At 45.1% G+C, this 26,702-nt stretch overlaps 2 protein-coding genes across 3 annotated transcripts in view; both read left to right on the top strand.

The window, feature by feature from the left end:
• The window catches only part of usp33 (ubiquitin specific peptidase 33), a 66,240-nt gene extending 63,815 nt beyond the window's left edge, over positions 1-2,425 (top strand). The window contains exons 21-23 of the mRNA XM_031810434.1: positions 54-156; positions 1,688-1,756; positions 2,236-2,425. Of these exons, the coding sequence (XP_031666294.1) occupies positions 54-156; positions 1,688-1,756; positions 2,236-2,396 (333 nt within the window). The 3' untranslated portion in view covers positions 2,397-2,425. The remainder of the gene's footprint in view (positions 1-53; positions 157-1,687; positions 1,757-2,235) is intronic.
• A 2,471-nt stretch (positions 2,426-4,896) lies between these two features.
• Positions 4,897-26,702, top strand: part of LOC109882900 (ZZ-type zinc finger-containing protein 3) — an 84,279-nt gene continuing 62,473 nt past the window's right edge. The window contains exons 1-2 of one of the 2 annotated variants that reach the window (XM_031810179.1): positions 4,897-5,791; positions 23,125-24,921. In XM_031810179.1, coding sequence (XP_031666039.1) covers positions 5,721-5,791; positions 23,125-24,921 — 1,868 coding nt within the window. In that variant the 5' untranslated portion in view covers positions 4,897-5,720. Of the gene's footprint in view, positions 5,792-12,026; positions 12,054-23,124; positions 24,922-26,702 lie in introns of those variants that run through there. The other variant, XM_031810180.1, reaches the window with a different exon arrangement.

Raw genomic sequence — 26,702 nt, 5'->3', positions numbered from 1 at the left:
CCCATCGCCCTCTCCCTCCATCCCTCTTCCCCCCCCCCCCCCCCCCCCCCCAGCTGAACAAGGCGTTTCAGGAGGAAGAATCTCCAGTGGTCATATACTGCATCAGCATGCAGTGGTTCAGAGAGTGGGAGGGCTTCGTTAAGGGAAAGGACAATGGTGAGTGGCTGGTTCAGAGAGTGGGAGGGCTTCGTTAAGGGAAAGGACAATGGTGAGTGGCTGGTTCAGAGAGTGGGAGGGCTTCGTTAAGGGAAAGGACAATGGTGAGTGGCTGGTTCAGAGAGTGGGAGGGCTTCGTCAAGGGAAAGGACAATGGTGAGTGGCTGGTTCAGAGAGTGGGAGGGCTTCGTTAAGGCAAAGGACAATGGTGAGTGGCTAAAGCACTGGGAGTCCCTGCGCTCTAGCTGTGACCTCAGGACTAGTTGTAAATGTTTCACTTCACTACACTGTAGGGATCTGTCTTCCTCTGGTGGTGGTTGTTCCACTACACTGTAGGGGTCTGTCTTCCTCTGGTGGTGGTTGTTCCACTACACTGTAGTGGTCTGTCTTCCTCTGGTGGTGGTTGTTCCACTACACTGTAGTGGTCTGTCTTCCTCTGGTGGTGGTTGTTCCACTACACTGTAGTGGTCTGTCTTCCTCTGGTGGTGGTTGTTCCACTACACTGTAGTGGTCTGTCTTCCTCTGGTGGTGGTTGTTCCACTACACTGTAGTGGTCTGTCTTCCTCTGGTGGTGGTTGTTCCACTACACTGTAGTGGTCTGTCTTCCTCTGGTGGTGGTTGTTCCACTACACTGTAGTGGTCTGTCTTCCTCTGGTGGTGGTTGTTCCACTACACTGTAGTGGTCTGTCTTCCTCTGGTGGTGGTTGTTCCACTACACTGTAGTGGTCTGTCTTCCTCTGGTGGTGGTTGTTCCACTACACTGTAGTGGTCTGTCTTCCTCTGGTGGTGGTTGTTCCACTACACTGTAGTGGTCTGTCTTCCTCTGGTGGTGGTTGTTCCACTACACTGTAGTGGTCTGTCTTCCTCTGGTGGTGGTTGTACCACTACACTGTAGTGGTCTGTCTTCCTCTGGTGGTGGTTGTACCACTACACTGTAGTGGTCTGTCTTCCTCTGGTGGTGGTTGTACCACTACACTGTAGTGGTCTGTCTTCCTCTGGTGGTGGTTGTACCACTACACTGTAGTGGTCTGTCTTCCTCTGGTGGTGGTTGTTCCACTACACTGTAGTGGTCTGTCTTCCTCTGGTGGTTGTTCCACTACACTGTAGTGGTCTGTCTTCCTCTGGTGGTGGTTGTACCACTACACTGTAGTGGTCTGTCTTCCTCTGGTGGTGGTTGTTCCACTACACTGTAGTGGTCTGTCTTCCTCTGGTGGTGGTTGTTCCACTACACTGTAGTGGTCTGTCTTCCTCTGGTGGTGGTTGTTCCACTACACTGTAGTGGTCTGTCTTCCTCTGGTGGTGGTTGTTCCACTACACTGTAGTGGTCTGTCTTCCTCTGGTGGTGGTTGTTCCACTACACTGTAGTGGTCTGTCTTCCTCTGGTGGTGGTTGTTCCACTACACTGTAGTGGTCTGTCTTCCTCTGGTGGTGGTTGTTCCACTACACTGTAGTGGTCTGTCTTCCTCTGGTGGTCTTTATATTAAATGGAATGTAGTATGCGTAATACCTGCTTTGCCCTCCTCTCTGGAAGATCCACCAGGACCAATCGATAACTCTAAGATAGCAATCAACAAGAACGGTCATCTAACACTCAAACAAGGTAAGAGCCTGACACTGTCAATTAACTCTCTGAATTAGAAATGGAATTGAGCACAACCTACCTTGCTGTGTTGTCCTGCCAGGACTAGATGATAATGATTATGCCCTCAGGGTGAGTCTTAACTGCTTTTGGATTCTGGGGAGATTATTATGACTGTTATTATAATGACTTTAGGTTAAACGTGTCTGTCTCTACAAGAACTGACTCTGGGCAGGTTATTAGGACTGTTATAATGACTTCAGGTTAAACGTGTCTGTGTGTCTACAGGAACTGACTCTGGGCAGGTTATTAGGACTGTTATAATGACTTCAGGTTAAATGTGTCTGTCTCTACAAGAACTGACTCTGGGCAGGTTATTAGGACTGTTATAATGACTTCAGGTTAAACATGTCTGTGTCTACAAGAACTGACTCTGGGCAGGTTATTATTACGAGGCAGGTTGAGTTTGTATAACCCATGTTTCTGTGCTGCCTCTCTAGGGGCTGACTCTGGGCAGATCTCGGAGGAGACCTGGAACTTTCTCCACTCCATGCACGGAGGGAGTCCGGTCGTCACGGTCCGGCCCAACGTCTCTCACCCCGAACCGGAGGCGTCCTTGCAGTCCGAGGAGAAGATGGAGGTGGAGACACGCTCCGTTTAACACTACCTAGTTACCAACGCCCCCCCCCCCCCCCAACACCAGCCCTGAGGACCCCCCCCCCCCCCCCCCAACACCAGCCCCGAGGACACCCCCCTCAACGCCAGCCCCGAGGACACCCCCCCCCCAACGCCAGCCCCGAGGACACCCCCCCCCCCCCCCCCCCCCCCCCCCCCAACAACTAAAGCCTTTTTACTTTTTTTTATTTCAAAAGCATTCGATCAAACGACCCCTTTAACCTTGACCTCCACAACATGACGTCTCTTCTTGAATATTGGACAGAAGGAATAAACTTGTCTGAAAAATGATATGACAGTCATGTTTGTACATAGATGTGTAAATATCTAATTTCTATTAGCACTGTAAAATAATGCATGGAAAAGGTGTCCGGTCGTTTCCAGAACTAAGCATTTAACCGTTTTGTGTCCAGCTAAAAGGATTGTTTCTGCTTCTGTTCATTATTTTGTTTTCTCTTGACCAAAAATTGAGCCGATGTCACTCTCTTAAGATGTCTTGTTTGGTGCAAATGGGAAAAGCTAGAAAAATCACAACGCATCTTTACTATAGATATTAAAAAGTTATCTTACCTGTTCTAGAAGTGAATGGTTAGAGAAGTGCTAGCTCTTACATGTTCCTTAAAGCGAAGAAGAAGGATCTTAAAAGAGATGATCAAGAAGGGATATACTAAATAACTAAACGATATCGTCTCAAGAAGGACTGGTATGTTTTGCTCTGTAGATGGGTTAAGATGATGGGTTTTTAAATGTACCAGTGCGTCAGGGTTAGAAGAACTAACGTGAGTCCGGAGTCCCAGCACTTCCTTGTTATTTATCCCCACCCCCATTGGCCAGACCAGGGGGCTGATTTACTATTGTATCCTATTCCCAACATAGTGCACTACTTTGGGCCAGCGCCCCATGGAACCCTATTCCCTACATAGTGCACTACTTTGGGCCAGCGCCCCATGGAACCCTATTCCCTACATAGTGCACTACTTTGGGCCAGCGCCCCATGGAACCCTATTCCCTACATAGTGCACTACTTGGGGCCAGCGCCCCTTGGAACCCTATTCCCTATATAGTGCACTACTTGGGGCCAGCGCCCCTTGGAACCCTGTTCCCTATATAGTGCACTACTTTGGGCCAGCGCCCCATGGAACCCTATTCCCTACATAGTGCACGACTTTGGGCCATTGCCCATGGGAAATAGTGTGGAGGCATTTGATGTTAATAGCCTTTTTGCATAAAATATGTGTCAGGCACAATGCAGTTCACAATGCATGCTTTAGAGGGGACCCCAGTCACTCAATCAAGCCAGGGTTGGGGTCAATCCCATTTCCATTTAGGAAGTCAACTGAAATTGCAATTCTGATTTTCCTCAATGCTTCTCTGTGAGAAAAAATGTGGAACGGAATTTAAATGGAATTGACCCCATCCCTGACACGCTAATCATTGAAAAACTTGCTGGCCACATTATCATATTAAATTGCATGTAAAATTGCTCACTCGTTGCATAATATGTACTCAATGAATCACAAACTTCTGTGGCTATCTGAAATGTACAGAATTACATAACAATCAGTTGTGTCAGTGGAAGACATTAATATGTGTATAAGGGTATGTTGCTTTTGGTATGTGGTCCCCGAAGGCTGAAGAAGCAATCTAGATAATGCTGTAGGTATGTGAACTATAGGGCATAATGCATATCATGAACACGTCTGTTCTGATTGGCTGATATGATTCTAATAAACCCTGATGATGAAAGGGAACAGTTGAATAGTGTAACTGTTCTGTCCCAAACATGATTTCTCTACACTTGTTTATTTACCTATCAAATTTTATTTGTCCCACGTGCCGATTACAACGGGTGTAGACCTTGCAGTGAAATAGTTACTGACAAGTCCTTAACACTTATTTTTCTTACATTAAAAAATAAATAATTTTACTTAAGAGCAGTAGTAAAAAAACAGCGAGGCTATATACAGGGTATTACGGTACAGAGTCAATGTGGAGGCTATATACAGGGTATTACGGTACAGAGTCAATGTGAAGACTATATACAGGGTATTACGGTACAGAGTCAATGTGGAGGCTATATACAGGGTATTACGGTACAGAGTCAATGTGGAGGCTATATTCAGAGTATTACAGGACAGAGTCAATGTGGAGGCTATATACAGGGTGTTACGGTATAATGTGGAGGCTATATACAGGGTGTTACGGTACAGAGTCAATGTGGAGGCTATATACAGGGTATTACGGGACAGAGTCAATGTGGAGGCTATATACAGGGTGTTACGGTATAATGTGGAGGCTATATACAGGGTGTTACAGTACAGAGTCAATGTGGAGGCTATATACAGGGTATTACGGTACAGAGTCGATGTGGAGGCTATATACAGGGGGTTACGGTACAGAGTCAATGTGGAGGCTATATACAGGGTGTACCAGTACAGAATCAATGTGGAGGCTATATACAGGGTGTTATGGTACAGAGTCAGTGTGCGGTAATTGAGGTAATATGTGCATGTAGTTAGAGTTAGTGACTGCATAGATCAATTGTGAGTAGCAGCAGTGTAAAAGAGGGAGGGGGACAATGCAACTCGTCTGGGTAGCCATTTGATTAGATGTTCAGGAGTCTCATGGTTTTGTTTGTAAGAGCTTTTGGGAAGCTTTTTGGACCCCGACTTGGTGCTCTGTTTCCTCTTGCTGTGCGGTAGCATAGAGAACAGTCTATGACTCAGGTGGCAGAAGTCTCTCAATTTTTAGGGCCTTCCTCTGACACCGCCTGGTATAGAGGTCCTGGATGGCAGGAAGCTTGGCTCCAGTGATGTACTGGGCCGTACTCACTACCCTCTGTAGTGCCTTGCGGTCGGAGGCCAAGCAGTTGAAAAACCAGGTAGAGAAGCAACCAGTCAGCTCTTTTCAGTCTCCAGAGGGGGGAGGGGTTGGTGGTGTTATGATCAAAGTACATTTTGTATGGAAATGTTTCATTCAATTGTGGACCAAAACTTGGTTGTCTATCATTACATGTCATGTTTAGCAACTAATAAGAGCATCTCATCAAATAAGATTCTGAACTACTAATTTCATTATAAGGGACCCTTTATTTCTAGGTTATAAGAAAGTGTCATAAAAAAAAATATAAGATTATCAAATGTGCATGTGGCAACAACATTTTACTATGATAGATCCGATCTTTGGCTCAGATGTGAGATGGCATCTGGGGCACCGGGCCACACACTTTTTTTTGGCACTAGCCGTTGTTTGGCCCGTAGACCTACCTACTGTTCTCCCTGCAACAGCAAAAATGTAGTGTTGCATTTTGATGAGCGCCGCCAGTCGTGGAACTCTGCAGCACACACACACGGTGTGCAGCAAACGATTTGCGGAAGTGAGGTGAGTAATTCTCTAACTAGCTTCATGAAACCATTTTTCAATAAACGATTAATCGGTCGCAATCAAGTGTGATCAGAAGTGAAGCATAAACTTATGTACTCTACATGTTTTTTTTAAATAAGTCAACCAATAGAGGCCGTTATGCAGGAGATTTGCTTTAGGAAAGTTGCTGCACCGAACAATCGGCTACTAGCCGCTGTTAGCAAAGCAGCCTCCCTGCTAGCCAACCACCAATGTTTTAGCTAGCTGTGTATCAACTAAACTTGTTTTTAGTGTTAGCTAGCTTGTCAAATACCTTTTTTTAAATTCTGCATATAAACTATTATTCACTAGCTTACCGCTATTTTACGACCCAATATATATATATATATATATATATATATAGCTGGTGAATTGGCTAGTTATCCGTTGCGCCAATGCAATGTAGCTAACCGCTAGTTAGTTTTATTTCATGTAATAAAACAAAGCTAGCTAGCAAAAATGATTAGCTAGGATTTTTCGTTATTCGGTCCCTTAAACTGTTCCAAGTTTAACAGCTTTTCTCAACTAATGTCTTCTAACGGTTTATGGTTGCATAATGAATTGGGGTGCGACCAACCTTGCACATTATGTCCGCTTTACAGTATAGCCTTTTAATGGGTTTGGTTAGCATGTGGGCTAACGGTAGCGGCTACACGTTGCAGCTCATGTTAGCCAGCTAACTTGCTAGTTTGACTTGGTAGAATAGGGCACACTAGCTACCATGGAGTTAGTTTACAAATATTGTGTCTAACTGTGCGAACGTATTGGATCTTAGTTCATTGGCTTATTGGACATTCGCGCATCAGTGTTGTGAAACTTTGGTTCTGCAGGCTGGGGCTCAACCGGGGCTCTGTCGGTGCCGTTCCAATCCGCGGATTTGGTTTTAGTCTGTCAGGCCAATTGAATGGAGTGATTTGGTAAAGTAAACTACGTGAGATGAGGACGAAGTAAATACTCCAATGTTTATATTGTGAATTAGTGAAGTTCGATCAAAAAACACCTACCTGCGAACAACTTCAGCTTGTACTACCAATCAAGAACGCGGTAGTTATCTGCTTTTGTTTCACATGCGTTTTGTTGTTGTGACTATTTGTTTACACGATTTTAAAACACACAAAACATCTATATTGAAGAATACCAACATGAATGTGAATTGTTGCGGGGGGCCGAATACAAAAAGCAAGTGTCTGCTCAGCTAGTGGAAACACGTGTCAATTTAAAGTTCATATCATGCAACACGCGTCCTTGGCAGGAAGTAACTTACTCTTGACGTGTTCGACTGAAGTTTACACCTCTTTGGTCCCTGTTCAAAAATAGTGCACTATGTTGTGAATAAGGTGCCAGAGGAGAGGTAGTCAAGGTGCAACCTCTAAACTTCAGTAGTAGGAGTTGCGTGTTTATTTCACAACCTTTGTAACCAGAAAATAAACGGTTTACTCACTATGGCATGTTTAGAGTTAGTTCCTCTAGTCATATATACAGTGGGGAGAACAAGTATTTGATAACCTGCAAAATCGGCAGTGTATCAAATACTTGTTCTCCCCACTGTATATAGTTTAACTAGTTTATTACATTCACAATGCCTCTTCCTGAATGAGTCCACTCCGTGTCTGAAATTATGATTTTTGTCCAGGGCTCATAGGCAGTTGAATACCTGTTGTTAAATCAAGGTGAACCAGTCGGCATGTACAGTAGAGTGTCACAATAGACAACTCCCCCGTCTGCCTGTACGTTCTCCATCCGTCTTTCCCTTCCTTAGTTTCTACATGGTTAGGTCACATTACTTCTTTGTTGGAGTGGTGTGTGGAGGGCACTATGACAGTATTACTCACAATTTTTTTGCAAGGTGTACTTTTGGTTGATACAATTGTATTTTTTATTTAACCTTAACTGACTTGACTCGTTAAATAAAGAACAAGGCCTCCTGCGGGGGCTGGGACTTGGAGTAAAAATAAATAAAATAAAAAATATAGGACTAAACACACATCACAACAAGAGAGACAACACTATATAACGAGAGACCTAAAGACAACAACACAGCATGGCAGCAACACATGACAACACAGCATGGCAGCAACACATGACAACACAGCATGGCAGCAACACATGACAACACAGCATGGCAGCAACACATGACAACACAGCATGGCAGCAACACACAACAACACAACATGGCAGCAACACACGACAACACAGCATGGTAGGAACACACGACAACACAGCATGGTAGGAACACATGACAACACAGCATGGTAGCAACACATGACAACATAGCATGGTAGCAACACATGACAACACAGCATGGTAGCAACACATGACAACACAGCATGGCAGCAACACACGACAACACAACATGGCAGCAACACACGACAACACAGCATGGTAGGAACACACGACAACACAGCATGGTTGCAACACACGACAACACAGCATGGTAGGAACACACGACAACACAGCATGGTAGGAACACATGACAACACAGCATGGTAGAAACACATGACAACATAGCATGGTAGCAACACATGACAACACAGCATGGTAGCAACACATGACAACACAGCATGGCAGCAACACACGACAACACAACATGGCAGCAACACAACATGGCAGCATAAAACAGGGTACAAACATTATTGGGCACCGACAAAAGCACAAAGGCCAAGAAGGTAGAGACAACAATGCATCACTCATATTATGAATTATCAACTGATAGCAAATTCAGAGCAATAGAGCACATGCAATTGATCTGATGTACAGCACATCATAAATATATACATACACACATCAAATAGGCTACATGTAATTGACCCATATTAAGGGTTTCCTCAGTAGTTGAATGAACGAAAATGTCCCCTCTGCTTCTTGACTGAATTCATTCTAAATGTATAGTCTGTTGTTGCTATCCTTGTGATGCAATCCAGGTGTGCATTGGTCAGTCTGTGAAACAAAAACAGAGAAACAATGTTCATTGTTGAAAATGATGTCTTGTGTCGTTGACTATCATTAACCTCACTAGGATACGTGGGATGGTAGCGTCCCACCTCGTCAACAGCCAGTGAAACTGCAGGGCGCCAAATTCAAAACAACAGAAATCCGATAATTAAAATTCCTCAAACATACAAGTATTTTACACCATTTTAAAGATAAACTTGTAAATCCCACCACAGTGTCCAATATCAAAAAGGCTTTACGACGAAAGCACACCAAACGATGGTTAGGTCAGCACCAAGTCACAGAAAAACACAGTAATTTTTCCAGCCAAAGAGAGGAGTCACAAAAAGCAGAAATAGAAAATGTATCACTAACCTTTTGATGATCTTCATCAGATGACACTCATAGGTCTTCATATTACACAATACATGTGTGTTTTGTTCGATACAGATCATATTTATATCCAAAAATCTCAGTTTACATTTGCGCGTTATGTTCAGTAGTTTCAAAACGTCCGGTGATTTTGCAGAGAGCCACATCAATTTACAGAAACACTCATAATAACTGTTATGCATAGAATTTTAGATCCACTTCTCCTTAATGCAACCGCTCTCAGATTTTTTTTTACTTTACGGAAAAAGCACACCATGCAATAATCTGAGTACAGCTCTCAGAGACCAAAACAAGCCATACAGATATCCGCCATGTTGTGGAGTCAAGAAGTCAGAAATAGCATTATAAATATTCACTTACCTTTGATGATCTTCATCAGAATGCACTCCCAGGAATCCCAGTTCCATAATAAATGTTTGATTTGTTCGATAAAGTCCATCATTTTATGTCCAAATACCTCCTTTTTGTTTGCGCGTTTAGTACACAATCCAAACTCACGAGGCGCTAGGTCCAGATAAAAGTTCAAATGTGTTATTAGATCGGATGCGTTTACCAGACTAAAGTATTTAAACAGCTGCAGTGTGAATAATTGTTCTTTAGTTTTATAGAGTTGTAGTCATTTCAACTCGGTCCTGGCATTCTCTGACTTAATGTACATTTTGTAGGAAGTGGGTTTTATACATTTCTGAGAAAAGGGCGTTCCATGACGCCTAATGTGATGTCTTGGCTCACGTGGGTGTGGCCACTGACTAGTTAACTTTTATACCTTTTCACAAATAGTTTCAAATTCAATCATATATTTTACCCAACATTCAGGTAGAAAACGAATAACTGGGGAATGTACCCTTCCAGAGATATCATTGTCTTGTTCTACTGTTGATGTCACAAAATAAAACAACTGCGACAGGATTGTTCTTTAAATACCCACAGACCATTCCCAAAAATAGAAATATTGTTTAATTCTCTAATTTTGGGGATTAGGAGTTTTGGCAAGAGAAGCTCTTTGTTCTCTGAGGTTTCTTTCCCCTCTAACCTGTCAAACCCAACATTTCTACATGGTATTTATGACCTGAGGTAATAAAACCTGTTTTGGGAGAGAGGGGGGGAATGATATACACCCAAACGGGCCACGTTGTGACAGTTGCTTCACATGAATACGTCCTGACAAAAAATATCACCTTTTGCACACACTGCTTCAGAAGTGGATACTCTGTGTCTGACACAAGATCTTAGTTCACCTTGCAATTTGCCTGCAGCTCTACTATCTCACTGTCTATTCCAGCACGGTCAGGACAGAGGGCTATGATGACTGGGGGGGGGGGGGGGGGTCAGAGATGACACTATCTCACTCTCTATTCCAGCATGGTCTGGACAGAGGGCTGTGATGACTGGGGGGGTCAGAGATGACACTATCTCACTCTCTATTCCAGCACGGTCAGGACAGAGGGCTGTGATGACTGGGGGGGTCAGAGATGACACTATCTCACTCTCTATTCCAGCACGGTCAGGACAGAGGGCTGTGATGACTGGGGGTCAGAGATGATACTTTCTCACTCTCTATTCCAGCACGGTCAGGACAGAGGGCTGTGATGACTGGGGGTCAGAGATGACACTGGCACATAAAAGGGGGTCTCATTGAAGTTGAAAAACTCCTTGTACGCCATAATATCCTTGGATCTTGACTCAAACTCCCAACTTAAACTCTTCCAACACACAAATGCATCATAGCTAAAACGTTGCAGTATGACTGGGTTGGCTGCTCTGTGTGTTGGTAAATTAACAAACTGTCAGGTATGAACAGTGTGGTGGTTTTATTTTGAAATGCTGTGACCACATGCAGCATTTTGCCTGGAGTTTTATCTTTCCCTTGGAGCTGGAGATTCACCGTGTTCAGGTGGCAGGTGATGTTAGTTTAAAAAGCCAGCTTTAATATCCACTGTGAATCCTCCAGCTCTGGCTCCTCTCTCTCCCCTGCCTGTGAATCCTCCAGCTCTGGCTCCTCTCTCTCCCCTGGCTGTGAATCCTCCAGCTCTGACTCCTCTCTCTCCCCTGGCTGTGGATCAGCCAGCTCTGACTCCTCTCTCTCCCCTGGCTGTGAATCCTCCAGCTCTGACTCCTCTCTCTCCCCTGGCTGTGAATCCTCCAGCTCTGACTCCTCTCTCTCCCCTGGCTGTGAATCCTCCAGCTCTGACTCCTCTCTCTCCCCTGGCTGTGAATCCTCCAGCTCTGACTCCTCTCTCTCCCCTGGCTGTGAATCCTCCAGCTCTGACTCCTCTCTCTCCCCTGGCTGTGAATCCTCCAGCTCTGACTCCTCTCTCTCCCCTGGCTGTGAATCCTCCAGCTCTGGCTCCTCTCTCTCCCCTGGCTGTGGATCAGCCAGCTCTGACTCCTCTCTCTCCCCTGGCTGTGAATCCTCCAGCTCTGACTCCTCTCTCTCCCCTGGCTGTGGATCAGCCAGCTCTGACTCCTCTCTCTCCCCTGCCTGTGAATCCTCCAGCTCTGGCTCCTCTCTCTCCCCTGGCTGTGAATCCTCCAGCTCTGGCTCCTCTCTCTCCCCTGGCTGTGAATCCTCCAGCTCTGACTCCTCTCTCTCCCCTGGCTGTGAATCCTCCAGCTCTGACTCCTCTCTCTCCCCTGGCTGTGAATCCTCCAGCTCTGACTCCTCTCTCTCCCCTGGCTGTGAATCCTCCAGCTCTGACTCCTCTCTCTCCCCTGGCTGTGAATCCTCCAGCTCTGACTCCTCTCTCTCCCCTGGCTGTGAATCCTCCAGCTCTGGCTCCTCTCTCTCCCCTGGCTGTGAATCCTCCAGCTCTGGCTCCTCTCTCTCCCCTGCCTGTGAATCCTCCAGCTCTGGCTCCTCTCTCTCCCCTGGCTGTGAATCCTCCAGCTCTGGCTCCTCTCTCTCCCCTCTCACATGGTTAGTAGATGGTAATGGTCACATACACATGGTTAGTAGATGTTATTGGTCCCATACACATGGTTAGTAGATGTTATTGGTCACATACACATGGTTAGCAGATGTTATTGGTCACATACACATGGTTAGTAGATGTTATTGGTCCCATACACATGGTTAGTAGATGTTATTGGTCCCATACACATGGTTAGTAGATGTTATTGGTCACATACACATGGTTAGTAGATGGTAATGGTCACATACACATGGTTAGTAGATGTTATTGGTCCCATACACATGGTTAGTAGATGGTAATGGTCACATGGTTAGCAGATGTTATTGGTCACATGGTTGGCAGATGTTATTGGTCACATACACATGGTTAGTAGATGGTAATGGTCACATGGTTAGCATATGTTTTTGGTCACATACACATGGTTAGCAGATGTTATTGGTCACGTGGTTAACAGATGTTATTGGTCACATACACGTGGTTAACAGATGTTATTGGTCACATACACATGGTTAGCAGATGTTAATGGTCACATACACATGGTTAGCAGATGTTAATGGTCACATGGTTAGCAGATGTTATTGGTCACATGGTTAGCAGATGTTATTGGTCACATGGTTAGCAGATGTTATTGGTCACATGGTTAGTAGATGTTATTGGTCCCATACACATGGTTAGCAGATGTTAATGGTCACATACACATGGTTAGTAGATGGTAATGGTCACATGGTTAGCAGATGTTATTGGTCACATGGTTAGTAGATGTTAATGGTCACATACACATGGTTAGCAGATGTTAATGGTCACATACACATGGTTAGTAGATGGTAATGGTCACATGGTTAGCAGATGTTATTGGTCACGTGGTTAACAGATGTTATTGGTCACATACACGTGGTTAACAGATGTTGTTGGTCACATACACATGGTTAGCAGATGTTAATGGTCACATACACATGGTTAGCAGATGTTAATGGTCACATGGTTAGCAGATGTTATTGGTCACATGGTTAGCAGATGTTATTGGTCACATGGTTAGCAGATGTTATTGGTCACATGGTTAGCAGATGTTATTGGTCACATGGTTGGCAGATGTTAATGGTCACATACACATGGTTAGCAGATGGTAATGGTCACATACACATGGTTAGTAGATGTTATTGGTCCCATACACATGGTTAGTAGATGGTAATGGTCCCATACACATGGTTAGTAGATGTTAATGGTCACATACACATGGTTAGCAGATGTTATTGGTCACATGGTTAGCAGATGTTATTGGTCACGTGGTTAACAGATGTTATTGGTCACATACACATGGTTAGTAGATGGTAATGGTCACATGGTTAGCAGATGTTATTGGTCACATACACATGGTTAGCAGATGTTATTGGTCACATGGTTAGCATATGTCATTGGTCACATGGTTGGCAGATGTTATTGGTCACATACACATGGTTAGTAGATGGTAATGGTCACATGGTTAGCATATGTTTTTGGTCACATACACATGGTTAGCAGATGTTATTGGTCACGTGGTTAACAGATGTTATTGGTCACATACACGTGGTTAACAGATGTTATTGGTCACATACACATGGTTAGCAGATGTTAATGGTCACATACACATGGTTAGCAGATGTTAATGGTCACATGGTTAGCAGATGTTATTGGTCACATGGTTAGCAGATGTTATTGGTCACATGGTTAGTAGATGTTATTGGTCCCATACACATGGTTAGCAGATGTTAATGGTCACATACACATGGTTAGTAGATGGTAATGGTCACATGGTTAGCAGATGTTATTGGTCACATGGTTAGTAGATGTTAATGGTCACATACACATGGTTAGCAGATGTTAATGGTCACATACACATGGTTAGTAGATGGTAATGGTCACATGGTTAGCAGATGTTATTGGTCACATGGTTAGTAGATGTTAATGGTCACATACACATGGTTAGCAGATGTTAATGGTCACATACACATGGTTAGTAGATGGTAATGGTCACATGGTTAGCAGATGTTATTGGTCACGTGGTTAACAGATGTTATTGGTCACATACACGTGGTTAACAGATGTTATTGGTCACATACACATGGTTAGCAGATGTTAATGGTCACATACACATGGTTAGCAGATGTTAATGGTCACATGGTTAGCAGATGTTATTGGTCACATGGTTAGCAGATGTTATTGGTCACATGGTTAGCAGATGTTATTGGTCACATGGTTAGTAGATGTTATTGGTCCCATACACATGGTTAGCAGATGTTAATGGTCACATACACATGGTTAGTAGATGGTAATGGTCACATGGTTAGCAGATGTTATTGGTCACATGGTTAGTAGATGTTAATGGTCACATACACATGGTTAGCAGATGTTAATGGTCACATACACATGGTTAGTAGATGGTAATGGTTACATGGTTAGCAGATGTTATTGGTCACATACACATGGTTAGTGGATGTTATTGGTCACATGGTTAGCAGGTGTTATTGGTCACATACACATGGTTAGTGGATGTTATTGGTCACATGGTTAGCAGGTGTTATTGGTCACATACACAGTTAGTAGATGGTGATGGTCCCATACACAGTTAGTAGATGGTAATGGTCCCATACACAGTTAGTAGATGGTAATGGTCCCATACACATAGTTAGTAGATGGTAATGGTCCCATACACATGGTTAGTAGATGTTATTGGTCCCATACACATGGTTAGTAGATGGTAATGGTCCCATACACATGGTTAGTAGATGTTAATGGTCACATGGGTAGCAGGTGTTATTGCTCACATGGTTAGCAGATGTTAATGGTCACATGGTTAGCAGATGTTATTGGTCACATACACATGGTTAGCAGATGTTATTGGTCACATGGTTGGCAGATGTTATTGGTCACATGGTTAGCAGGTGTTATTGGTCACATACACATGGGTAGCAGGTGTTATTGGTCACATACACATGGTTAGCAGATGTTATTGGTCAGATACACATGGTTAGTAGATGTTGTTGGTCACATGGTTAGCAGATGTTATTGGTCACATGGTTAGCAGATGTTGTTGGTCACATGGTTAGCAGATGTTATTGGTCACATACACATGGTTAGCAGATGTTATTGGTCACATGGTTAGCAGATGTTATTGGTCACATGGTTAGCAGATGTTATTGGTCACATACACATGGTTAGCAGATGTATTGGTCACATACACATGGTTAGCAGATGGTAATGGTCACATACACATGGTTTGCGCCTTCTTCATCACACTGTATGTGTGGGTGGACCAATTCAGTTTGTCGTTGATGTGTACGCCGAGGAACTTAACTTTCCACCTTCTCCACTATTGTCCTGTTTCCTGAAGTCCACAATCATCTCCTTTGTTTTGTTGACGTTGAGTGTGAGGTTATTTTCCTGACACCACACTCCGAGGGCCCTCACCTCCTCCCTGTAGGCCGTCTCGCCGTTGTTGGTAATCAAGCCTACCACTGTAGTGTCGTCTGCAAACTTGATGATTGAGTTGGAGGCGTGCGTGGCCACGCAGTCGTGGGTGAACAGGGAGTACAGGAGAGGGCTGAGAACGCACCCTTGTGGGGCCCCAGTGAGGAGTGAGGATCAGTGGGGTGGAGATGTTGTTTCCTACCTTCACCACCTACTTTCACCACTTCCTACCTTCACCACCTGGGGGCGGCCCCATCAGGAAGTCCAGGACCCAGTTGCACAGGGCGGGGTTGAGACCCAGGGCCTCCAGCTTGATGATGAGCTTGGAGGGTACTATGGTGTTGAATGCTGAGCTGTAGTCAATGAACAGCATTCTTACATAGGTATTCCTCTTGTCCAGATGGGTCTAGTAAATTGGGGCGGTAAACAAATTGGAGTGGGTCTAGGGTATCAGGTAAGATATGATCCTTGACTAGTCTCTCAAAACACTTCATGATGACGGAAGTGAGTGCTACGGGGCGATAGTCGTTCAGTTAAAGCCCACCAGTTACAGCCCACCAGTTACAGCCCACCTTGGGCAGGAGGAAGTGGCCGTAGTGGGCATTAGGAAGTGGCCGTAGTGGGCATGAGGAAGTGGCCGTAGTGGGCAGGAGGAAGTGGCCGTAGTGGGCAGGAGGAAGTGGCCGTAGTGGGCAGGAGGAAGTGGCCGTAGTGGGCAGGAGGAAGTGGCCGTAGTGGGCAGGAGGAAGTGGCCGTAGTGGGCAGGAGGAAGTGGCCGTAGTGGGCAGGAGGAAGTGGCCGTAGTGGGCAGGAGGAAGTGGCCGTAGTGGGCAGGAGGAAGTGGCCGTAGTGGGCAGGAGGAAGTGGCCGTAGTTAGAGATCCCTTGATACCAGTCTACATCTCCCTGTCAAACACAGCCTTGTCTCGTCCTAGTTCTGGGGACTCACAGGGGTGCAAATTTGAGTGTTTGCCCTAGCACTGCACACCAGATTACACCAATCTGTTAATTATTGTCTAGGCAAACAAAGTTACACTGAACAAAAAATATAAACGCAACATGACAAGTGTTGGTCTCGTGTTACATGAGCTGAAATAAAAGATCCCAGAAATGTTACAGACAAAAAGATGATTTTTCTCAATTCTGTGCACAAATTTGTTTACATCCCTGTTAGTGAGTATTTCTCTGCCAAGATATGCCACACCTGTAAGGAGGATGGATTATCAAGAAGCTGATTAAACTGCATGATCATTACACAGGTGCACCTTGTGCTGGGGACCATAAAAGGCCATTCTAAAATGTGCAGTTTTGTCACACAACACCATAGATGTCTCAAGTTTTAAGGAAGTGTTCAGTTGGCATGCTGACTGCAGGAATGTCCATCAGAGGGCACTATGAGGCCCTATTGCCAGACAATTGAATGTTAGTTTATCTACCATAAGCCGCCTCCATCGTCGTTTTAAACCGGCCTCACATCCACAGACTACATGTAACCAGTCCAGGACCTCCACTTCCTGCTTCTTCACCTGCGGGAGCATCTGAGACCAGCCACCCAGACAGCTGATGAAACTGTGGGATTGTCTGAGACCAGCCACCCAGACAGATGATGAAACTGTGGGATGGTCTGAGACCAGCCACCCAGACAGATGATGAAACTGTGGGATGGTCTGAGACCAGCCACCCAGACAGATGATGAAACTGTGGGATGATCTGAGACCAGCCACCAGGACAGCTGATGAAACTGTGGGTTTGTCTGAGACCATCCACCCAGACAGCTGATGAAACTGTGGGATGATCTGAGACCAGCCACCAGGACAGCTGATGAAACTGTGGGATGGTCTGAGACCAGCCACCCAGACAGATGATGAAACTGTGGGATCGTCTGAGAACAGCCACCCAGACAGATGATGAAACTGTGGGTTTGTCTGAGACCAGCCACCCAGACAGCTGATGAAACTGGGTTTGTCTGAGACCAGCCACCCGGACAGCTGATGAAACTGGGTTTGTCTGAGACCAGCCACCCGGACAGCTGATGAAACTGGGGGTTGGCTGAAACAGCCACCCAGACAGATGATGAAACTGTGGGATGGTCTGAGACCAGCCACCCAGACAGATGATGAAACTGTGGGATGATCTGAGACCAGCCACCAGGACAGCTGATTAAACTGTGGGTTTGTCTGAGACCAGCCACCCAGACAGCTGATGAAACTGTGGGATGATCTGAGACCAGCCACCAGGACAGCTGATGAAACTGTGGGATCGTCTGAGACCAGCCACCCAGACAGATGATGAAACTGTGGGATCGTCTGAGACCAGCCACCCAGACAGATGATGAAACTGTGGGATCGTCTGAGACCAGCCACCAGGACAGCTGATGAAACTGTGGGATCGTCTGAGACCAGCCACCCAGACAGATGATGAAACTGTGGGATCGTCTGAGACCAGCCACCCAGACAGATGATGAAACTGTGGGATCGTCTGAGACCAGCCACCCAGACAGATGATGAAACTGTGGGATGGTCTGAGACCAGCCATCCAGACAAATGATGAAACTGTTGGTTTGCACAACCTAAATAATTTCTGCATAAAACTTCTCGGGGAAACTCATCTGCATATGTGTTGTCCTCACCAATGTCTTGCAGTTCTGCTGCCTTCATTGGGCCTTCGATGGACGCTGGCACCCTGCAGAAGGGTGCTTTTCACGGAGGAATCCTGGTTTCAACTGTACCTTCGATGGACGCTGGCACGCTGCAGAAGGGTGCTTTTCACGGAGGAATCCTGGTTTCAACTGTACCTTCGATGGACGCTGGCACGCTGCAGAAGGGTGCTTTTCACGGAGGAATCCTGGTTTCAACTGTACCTTCGATGGACGCTGGCACGCTGCAGAAGGGTGCTTTTCACGGAGGAATCCTGGTTTCAACTGTACCTTCGATGGACGCTGGCACGCTGCAGAAGGGTGCTTTTCACAGATGAATCCTGGTTTCAACTGTACCGGGCAGAAGGCTGAGAACGCGTATGGCGTCTTGTGGATTAGCAGTTTGCCGACGTCAACGTGGTGAACAGAGTGCCCCATGGTGGGGTTATGGTAGTGCATTTTATTGATGACAATTTGAATGCACAGAGATACTGTAACGAGATCCTGAGACCCATTGTCGTGCCATTCATCCACCGCCATCATCTCATGTTCAGCATGATCATGCACGGCCCCATGTCGCAAGGATCTGGACACAATTCCTGGAAGCTGAAAATGTCCCAGTTCTTCCATGGCCTGCATACTCACCTGACGTGTCACCCATTGAGCATGTTTGGGATGCTCTGGCTCGACGTGTACGCCTGCATGTTCCAGTTCACGCCAATATCCAGCAACTTCACACAGCCATTGAAGAGGAGTGGGACAACATTCCACAGGCCACAATTATATGCCAAACCTGATCAACTACAGTGCTTCGAAAAGTATTCAGACCCCTTGACTTTTTCCACATTTTTTCCAGCCTTATTTAAAAAAAATCCTCATCAATCTACACACAATTCCCCATAATGACAAAGTGAAAACACGTTTTTAGAAATGTTTACAAAAAAATTAAATAAACTCAAATACCTTATTTACATAACAGACCCTTTGCTATGAGACTCGAAATTGAGCTCAGGTGCATCCTGTTTCCATTGATCATTCCTGAGATGTTACTACAACTTGATTGGAGTCGACCTGTGGTAAATTTTATTGATTGGACATGATCTGGAAAGGCTCACACCTGTCTATATAAGGTCCCACAGTTGATAGTGCAAGTCAGAGCAAAAACCAAGCCATGATGTTGAAGGAATTGTCCGTAGAGCTCCGAGACAGGATTGTGTTGAGGCACAGATCTGGGGAAGGTTACCAAAAAATCTGCAGCATTGAAGGTCCCCAACAACACAGTGGCCTCCATCATTCTGAAATGGAAGAAGTTTGGAACCACCAAGACTCTTCATAGAGCTGGTCGCCCGGCCAAACTGAGCAATCACGGGAGAAGGGCGTTGGTCAGGGAGGTGACCAAGAACCCAATGTTCACTCTGATAAAGCTCCAGAGTCAATCTGTAAACAGGTTGTCACCCCACAGGGTATCATTACGTCATAGATTCACTCTTGGGTTGGTGGTTATGCTGTGTTGCTTTGTGCACAGAGATCCTATTAAATTACTATATGTAGTTCTATGGTTTTGTATCTTACTTGTAGAACAGGACATAGGCCTCAGCGTTCTGGACGCAGGACTCTGACACCTCCGTGACGCTCTGGTCGTCAAACTCATACCACAGGTTGTTCAGGTCATTCCTGCAGTAGGCTATGTAGTGACCACCTGGGAGGAGGAGGAGAACAGGTTGTTCAGGTCATTCCTGCAGTAGGTTGTTGTTCAGGTCATTCCTACAGTAGGCTATGTAGTGACCACCTGGGAGGAGGAGGAGAACAGGTTGTTCAGGTCATTCCTGCAGTAGGTTATGTAGTGGCCACCTGGTGTTGAAAGTGTAGTTCATCCAACAGTAGTGAATGTACTTCTACACATCAATGTTCCTGGAGCGTCCCAATAATATCTCCTTTCATTCACTACTTCCCACAAATCTTAAAGCATTTGGATTGGTGGAGGCATGAGCTTGTCACTAGTGGGAGTTTAAACGGTACAATGATTCTCTGTGGTTTAGATGGTTCAATGATTCTCAGTGGTTCAATTATTCTCTCAGTGGTTTAGATGGTCAATAATTCTCTGTGGTTTAGATGGTCAATGATTCTCAGTGGTTTAGATGGTCAATGATTCTCTGTGGTTTAGATGGTCAATGATTCTCTGTGGTTTAGATGGTCAATGATTCTCTGTGGTTTAGATGGTTCAATGATTCTCAGTGGTTTAGATGGTCAATGATTCTCAGTGCTTTAGATGGTCAATGATTCTCAGTGCTTTAGATGGTCAATGATTCTCAGTGCTTTAGATGGTCAATGATTCTCAGTGCTTTAGATGGTCAATGATTCTCAGTGCTTTAGATGGTTCAATGATTCTCTGTGGTTTAGATGGTCAATGATTCTCTGTGGTTTAGATGGTCAATGATTCTCTGTGGTTTAGATGGTCAATGATTCTCTGTGGTTTAGATGGTTCAATGATTCTCAGTGGTTTAGATGGTCAATGATTCTCAGTGGTTTAGATGGTCAATGATTCTCAGTGGTTTAGATGGTCAATGATTCTCAGTGGTTTAGATGGTCAATGATTCTCTGTGGTTTAGATGGTTCAATGATTCTCAGTGGTTTAGATGGTCAATGATTCTCAGTGGTTTAGATGGTCAATGATTCTCAGTGGTTTAGATGGTACAATTATTCTCTGGTTTAAATGGTTCAATGATTCTCAGTGGTTTAAATGGTTCAATGATTCTCTGGTTTAAATGGTTCAATGATTCTCTGTGGTTTAAATGGTTCAATGATTTTCTCTGTGGTTTAAATGGTTCAATGATTCTCTGTCGTTTAGATGGTTCAATGATTCTCAGTGGTTAAGGTGGGTCAATGATTCTCTGGTTTAAATGTTTCAATGATTCTCAGTGTTTTAAATGGTTAAATGATTCTCAGTGGTTTAAATGGTTCAATGATTCTCAGTGGTTTAGATGGTACAATGATTCTCAGTGGTTTAGATGGTTCAATGATTCTCAGTGGTTTAAATGGTTCAATGATTCTCAGTGGTTTAAATGGTTCAATGATTCTCAGTGGTTTAGATGGTTCCATGATTCTCTGTGGTTCGATTATTCTCTCAGTGGTTTAAACGGTACAATGATTCTCTGTGGTTTAGATGGTTCAATGATTCTCAGTGGTTCAATTATTCTCTCAGTGGTTTAAATGGTTCAATGATTCTCTGTGGTTTAGATGGTTCAATGATTATCTGTGGTTTAAATGGCACAATGATTCTGAGTGGTTTAGATGGTACAATGATTCTGAGTGGTTTAAATGGTTCAATGATTCTGAGTGGTTTAAATGGTTAAATGATTCTCAGTGGTTTAGATGGTTCAATGATTCTCTCAGTGGTTTAGATGGTTCAATGATTCTCTCTATGGTTTAGATGGTTCAATGATTCTCTCAGTGGTTTAGATGGTTCAATGATTCTCTCTATGGTTTAGATGGTTCAATGATTCTGAGTGGTTTAAATGGTTCAATGATTCTCTCTATGGTTTAGATGGTTCAATGATTCTCAGCATTGCTTGTTTTGTCACAAACTGAAATTAGGCGAACTATTATAATTTCTATATAAAATGTGTATGTCTATATTTTGCTCTTTTAAATGACTGTCAATCTATGGTTTTCTCTTTGAAATTGTTAGTTTTTTTATTCAGGGTACTATGCGAATCCCAGGTCTTGACCAGAGATTAGAGTTGTCCCAAATACCACCCTATTCCCTACATAGTGCACTACTTTAGACCAGAGTCCTATGGAACCCTATTCCCTACATAGTGCACTACTTTAGACCAGAGTCCTATGGAACCCTATTCCCTATATAGTGCACTACTTTAGACCAGAGTCCTATGGAACCCTATTCCCTACATAGTGCACTACTTTAGACCACGCACCTATGGAACCCTATTCCCTACATAGTGCACTACTTTAGACCAGAGTCCTATGGGACCCTATTCCCTACATAGTGCACTACTTTAGACCAGACACCTATGGAACCCTATTCCCTACGTAGTGCACTACTTTAGACCAGAGTCCTATGGGACCCTATTCCCTATATAGTGCACTACTTTAGACCAGAGTCCTATGGGACCCTATTCCCTATATAGTGCACTACTTTAGACCAGAGCCCTATGGAACCCTATTCCCTATATAGTGCACTACTTTAGACCAGCGCCCTATGGAATCCTATTCCCTATATAGTGCACTACTTTAGACCAGAGTCCGATGGCCCTTTTTACAAATGTAAAAGAGGGCACTACATAGGGAATAGGGTGCCATTTGTGACGGAGACTTGTACTGCAGTCTCCTTCAATCCACAGACCGACACAGAACACACAGCTGGAGCATCAAAGCCGGGCTGACGTTTTGAAAAGTCCAGCCATTCTTTTGATCCAGCATTAGATGAAAGCTCCTGTCAGTCCGGCAGAATTTCCCAACACGCAGTCTGATTGGTTCATTAGACTCATTGTCGACATAGAAGCAGAATTTCCCAACACGCAGTCTGATTGGTTCATTAGACACATTGTCGACATAGAAGCAGAATTTCCCAACACGCAGTCTGATTGGTTCATTAGACTCATTGTCGACATAGAAGCAGGATTTCCCTACAGGAGGTGCTGTGTGTTTTGCTTATGAAGATGCTACTCTCTTAAGTCAGTTTCCTGTGCGACTTAAGCCTAGTTGAATAATGTGAAGCCTAATGTAGCCTTTATGAAGCCTTATGTATCCATTATGAAGCCTAATGTAGCCTTTATGAAGCCTTATGTATCCATTATGAAGCCTAATGTAGCCTTTATGAAGCCTTATGTATCCATTATGAAGCCTAATGTAGCCTTTATGAAGCCTTATGTATCCATTATGAAGCCTAATGTAGCCTTTATGAAGCCTAATGTATCCATTATGAAGCCTTATGTGTCCTCGCTTTACAAAGCCTTATAACCCCTCTGTCTCCTCCAGGTACCCCATTCTGCAGCAGGTGACTGAGCAGCACAATGAAACGTCAGTAGTCTCCCTCCGTAGCATGGCCACGTCACGTTCCTCACGCGTCACAAGGTCATCAGTCGGGCTCAATGGATTGGACGAGAACTTCTGTGGCCGAACCCTCAGGAACCGCAGTATTGCCCAGCCGGAAGAGGTTCAGGGGTCACCGCTCCCCGGCAGCAGGGCTCCCCGCTCCCCCAAGAAGAGACAGGACACCCAGGCTGGGAGCTCAGAGAAGCCTGGGGGTCACCAGGGAAAGGTAACCCACCACAAGGCCTCCTCAGTGGACAGGGAGACATGGCCGAGCCCCAGGAAGAGGGGACTGTCCTGCTCAGAGAGAGAGAGTGATGGGTGTGGGGGTTTGGACCAGGCTGAGAACTGTGAGGGGAGGGGGAAGGAGACGTCGGGGGCTGGTGGGAGAGATGCTTCTCTGCTCCTCAAAAGGGCCAAACGGTGTTCCCGTCACGGGGAGTCGCAGGGCCCCGAGGACGACCCCTCTTCTGCAACCGCCAAACCTGACATCCCCCCATCCTCCTGCACCCCCCCAGCGACTGTCAAGGAGAACAGTGAAGAGGGTGACCCGCTCAACCTAATCTGCACCGCACCCTCTTCCTCTTCTCCACAGAACCTCAACAAAGAGGAAGGTGAGGAGGAGGAGGACAGCGGCGGCGATATTGAGAGCGACGGCCATGCTCAGCAGCCCCTGAACTCCACTTCCCATAATCCCCCTGTTCCGCCCCAGAACTCGAACTCCCATAAATCCTCTACTGGGCTGGGACAGACCAGCAGTAGCTTTGACGCTCAGACAATCCCCCCGGGTGCCAGCGCTGCCGTTAACACCAGCTGCCCAGGTCCCAGTCCCGCACTGCTGAACGGCGGCCAGATGGGGGCGCCCTGCCCCTCGCCCCCAGACCCCATAGTGCCTTGTAGAAACTGTGATCCTGTGCAGGAGGAGGAGGAGGAGGTTAGGGACTCTGGGGAGTATTCTGCTCCTCCTCTGGCCTCCTTTGAAGAGGACTCCTCCACCCCACACCTGTCAGTCAGGGAGGAGGAAGTGGAGTTGGATGTAGTGGGGGACTCGGTGTGTCAGGAGGAGGAAGTGACAGCGACCGAGGAGGAGGAAGAGGAGGAGGAGGAGAGTACCAACGGGAGAAGTAATGGTTGGCCACTGGTGCAGGATGCTGTTGCCACCAGTATCATCAACGTAAACCACAACATCCCAAACAACAACATCAACAACTCAGGAGAATCCACCATGCCTTTGCTAGCCCCCCAGACCCCCTCAGAGACCCCTTCTGTCTCCGGCACTTCGCCCCCGTCTTTCACCCAACCCCACGAACACCAATACACCCTGAGGACTTCGCCCCGGAGAGCTGGGGCCCCCTCGTCCCCCAAACCCTGCTCCCCTCCCAGAGACCCTCTTCGGGACAACGGTCCTCTGAGAGAGGGGGCCTGTCGGAGGCTGGATCTGGACGCTACTCTGGCTACTTCTACCCCTTCTTCAGGTCCCTCCAGCACCCAGGCCAGGGGAGGGTCTCTCCCATCTCTTGTGTCAGTTCCCATGGAGCAGGGAGCCGGTGGGGATGACACGGACAGGGTAGTAGGGGACGGTCGGGACTACGGGGAGCTCCGAGAAGGCGTCCGGGCAGCCAGTAAGGAGGTTCCGGTTGGAGGAAGCCAGCAGCGGGAGGAGGAGAAGCAGGTGGAGGACGAAGAGGAACCAGATGTGTATTACTTTGAGTCGGACCACCTGGTGCTCAAACACAACAAAGAGTGCGTAGTGGGAGTTCCTGGGATTATATCTAGATTATTGTCCTGTCAATTGACAAGCTAAATTCCTGAGATTATATCTACAGTGGGGCAAAAAAGTATTTAGTCAGCCACCAGTTGTGCAAGTTCTCCCACTCCCAAGATGAGAGGCCTGTAATTTTCATCATAGGTACACTTCCAACTATGACAGACATTTTTTTTAAATCCAGAAAATCACATTGTAGGATTTTTTATGAATTTATTTGCAAATTATGGTGGAAAATACGTATTTTTATCTCAATACTTTGTTATATACCCTTTGTTGGCAATGACAGAGGTCAAACGTTTTCTGTAAGTCTTCACAAGGTTTTCACACACTGTTGCTGGTATTTTGGCCCATTCCTCCATGCAGATCTCCTCTAGAGCAGTGATGTTTTGGGGCTGTTGCTGGGCAACACAGACTTTCAACTCTCTCCAAAGATTTTCTATGGGGTTGAGATCTGGAGACTGGCTAGGCCACTCCAGGACCTTGAAATGCTTCTTACGAAGCCACTCCTTCGTTGCCCGGGCGGTGTGTTTGGGATCATTGTCATGCTGAAAGACCCAGCCACGTTTCATCTTCAATGCCCTTGCTGATGGAAGGTTTTCACTCAAAATCTCACGATATATGACTAAATACTTTTTTGCCCCACTGTACATTATAGTCCTATCAACTGACAAACTCAATTCCTGGGATTATATCTAGATTATAGGCCTGTCAACTGACAAACTCAATTCCTGGGATTATATCTAGATTATAGTCCTGTCAACTGACAAACTCAATTCCTGGGATTATATCTAGATTATAGTCCTGTCAACTGACAAACTCAATTCCTGGGATTATATCTAGATTATAGTCCTGTCAACTGACAAACTCAATTCCTGGGATTATATCTAGATTATAGTCCTGTCAACTGACAAACTCAATTCCTGGGATTATATCTAGATTATAGTCCTGTCAACTGACAAACTCAATTCCTGGGATTATATCTAGATTATAGTCCTGTCAACTGACAAACTCAATTCCTGGGATTATATCTAGATTATAGTCCTGTCAACTGACAAACTCAATTCCTGGGATTATATCTAGATTATAGTCCTGTCAACTGACAAACTCAATTCCTGGGATTATATCTAGATTATAGTCCTGTCAACTGACAAACTCAATTCCTGGGATTATATCTAGATTATATTCCTGTCAACTGACAAACTCAATTCCTGGGATTATATCTAGATTATAGTCCTGTCAACTGACAAACTCAATTCCTGGGATTATATCTAGATTATAGTCCTGTCAACTGACAAACTCAATTCCTGGGATTATATCTAGATTATAGTCCTGTCAACTGACAAACTCAATTCCTGGGATTATATCTAGATTATATTCCTGTCAACTGACAAACTCAATTCCTGGGATTATATCTAGATTATAGTCCTGTCAACTGACAAACTCAATTCCTGGGATTATATCTAGATTATAGTCCTGTCAACTGACAAACTCAATTCCTGGGATTATATCTAGATTATAGTCCTGTCAACTGACAAACTCAATTCCTGGGATTATATCTAGATTATAGTCCTGTCAACTGACAAACTCAATTCCTGGGATTTATATCTAGATTATAGTCCTGTCAACTGACAAACTCAATCCCTGGGATTATATCTAGATTGCTTCTCTTTTGTACTTGATTGATTAGTTAAGGTAATTGATTAGTTAGGAACTCCCCTCAGCTGGTTGTCTTCATTGATTAGTTAGGAACTCCCCT

The sequence above is a fragment of the Oncorhynchus kisutch genome, linkage group LG30 (genome assembly GCF_002021735.2).
Source record: "Oncorhynchus kisutch isolate 150728-3 linkage group LG30, Okis_V2, whole genome shotgun sequence".
NCBI classification, from domain to species: Eukaryota; Metazoa; Chordata; class Actinopteri; order Salmoniformes; family Salmonidae; genus Oncorhynchus; species Oncorhynchus kisutch.
The sequence above is the reverse complement of the archived record's forward strand: the minus strand, read 5'-3'. Positions and strand labels throughout refer to the sequence as shown.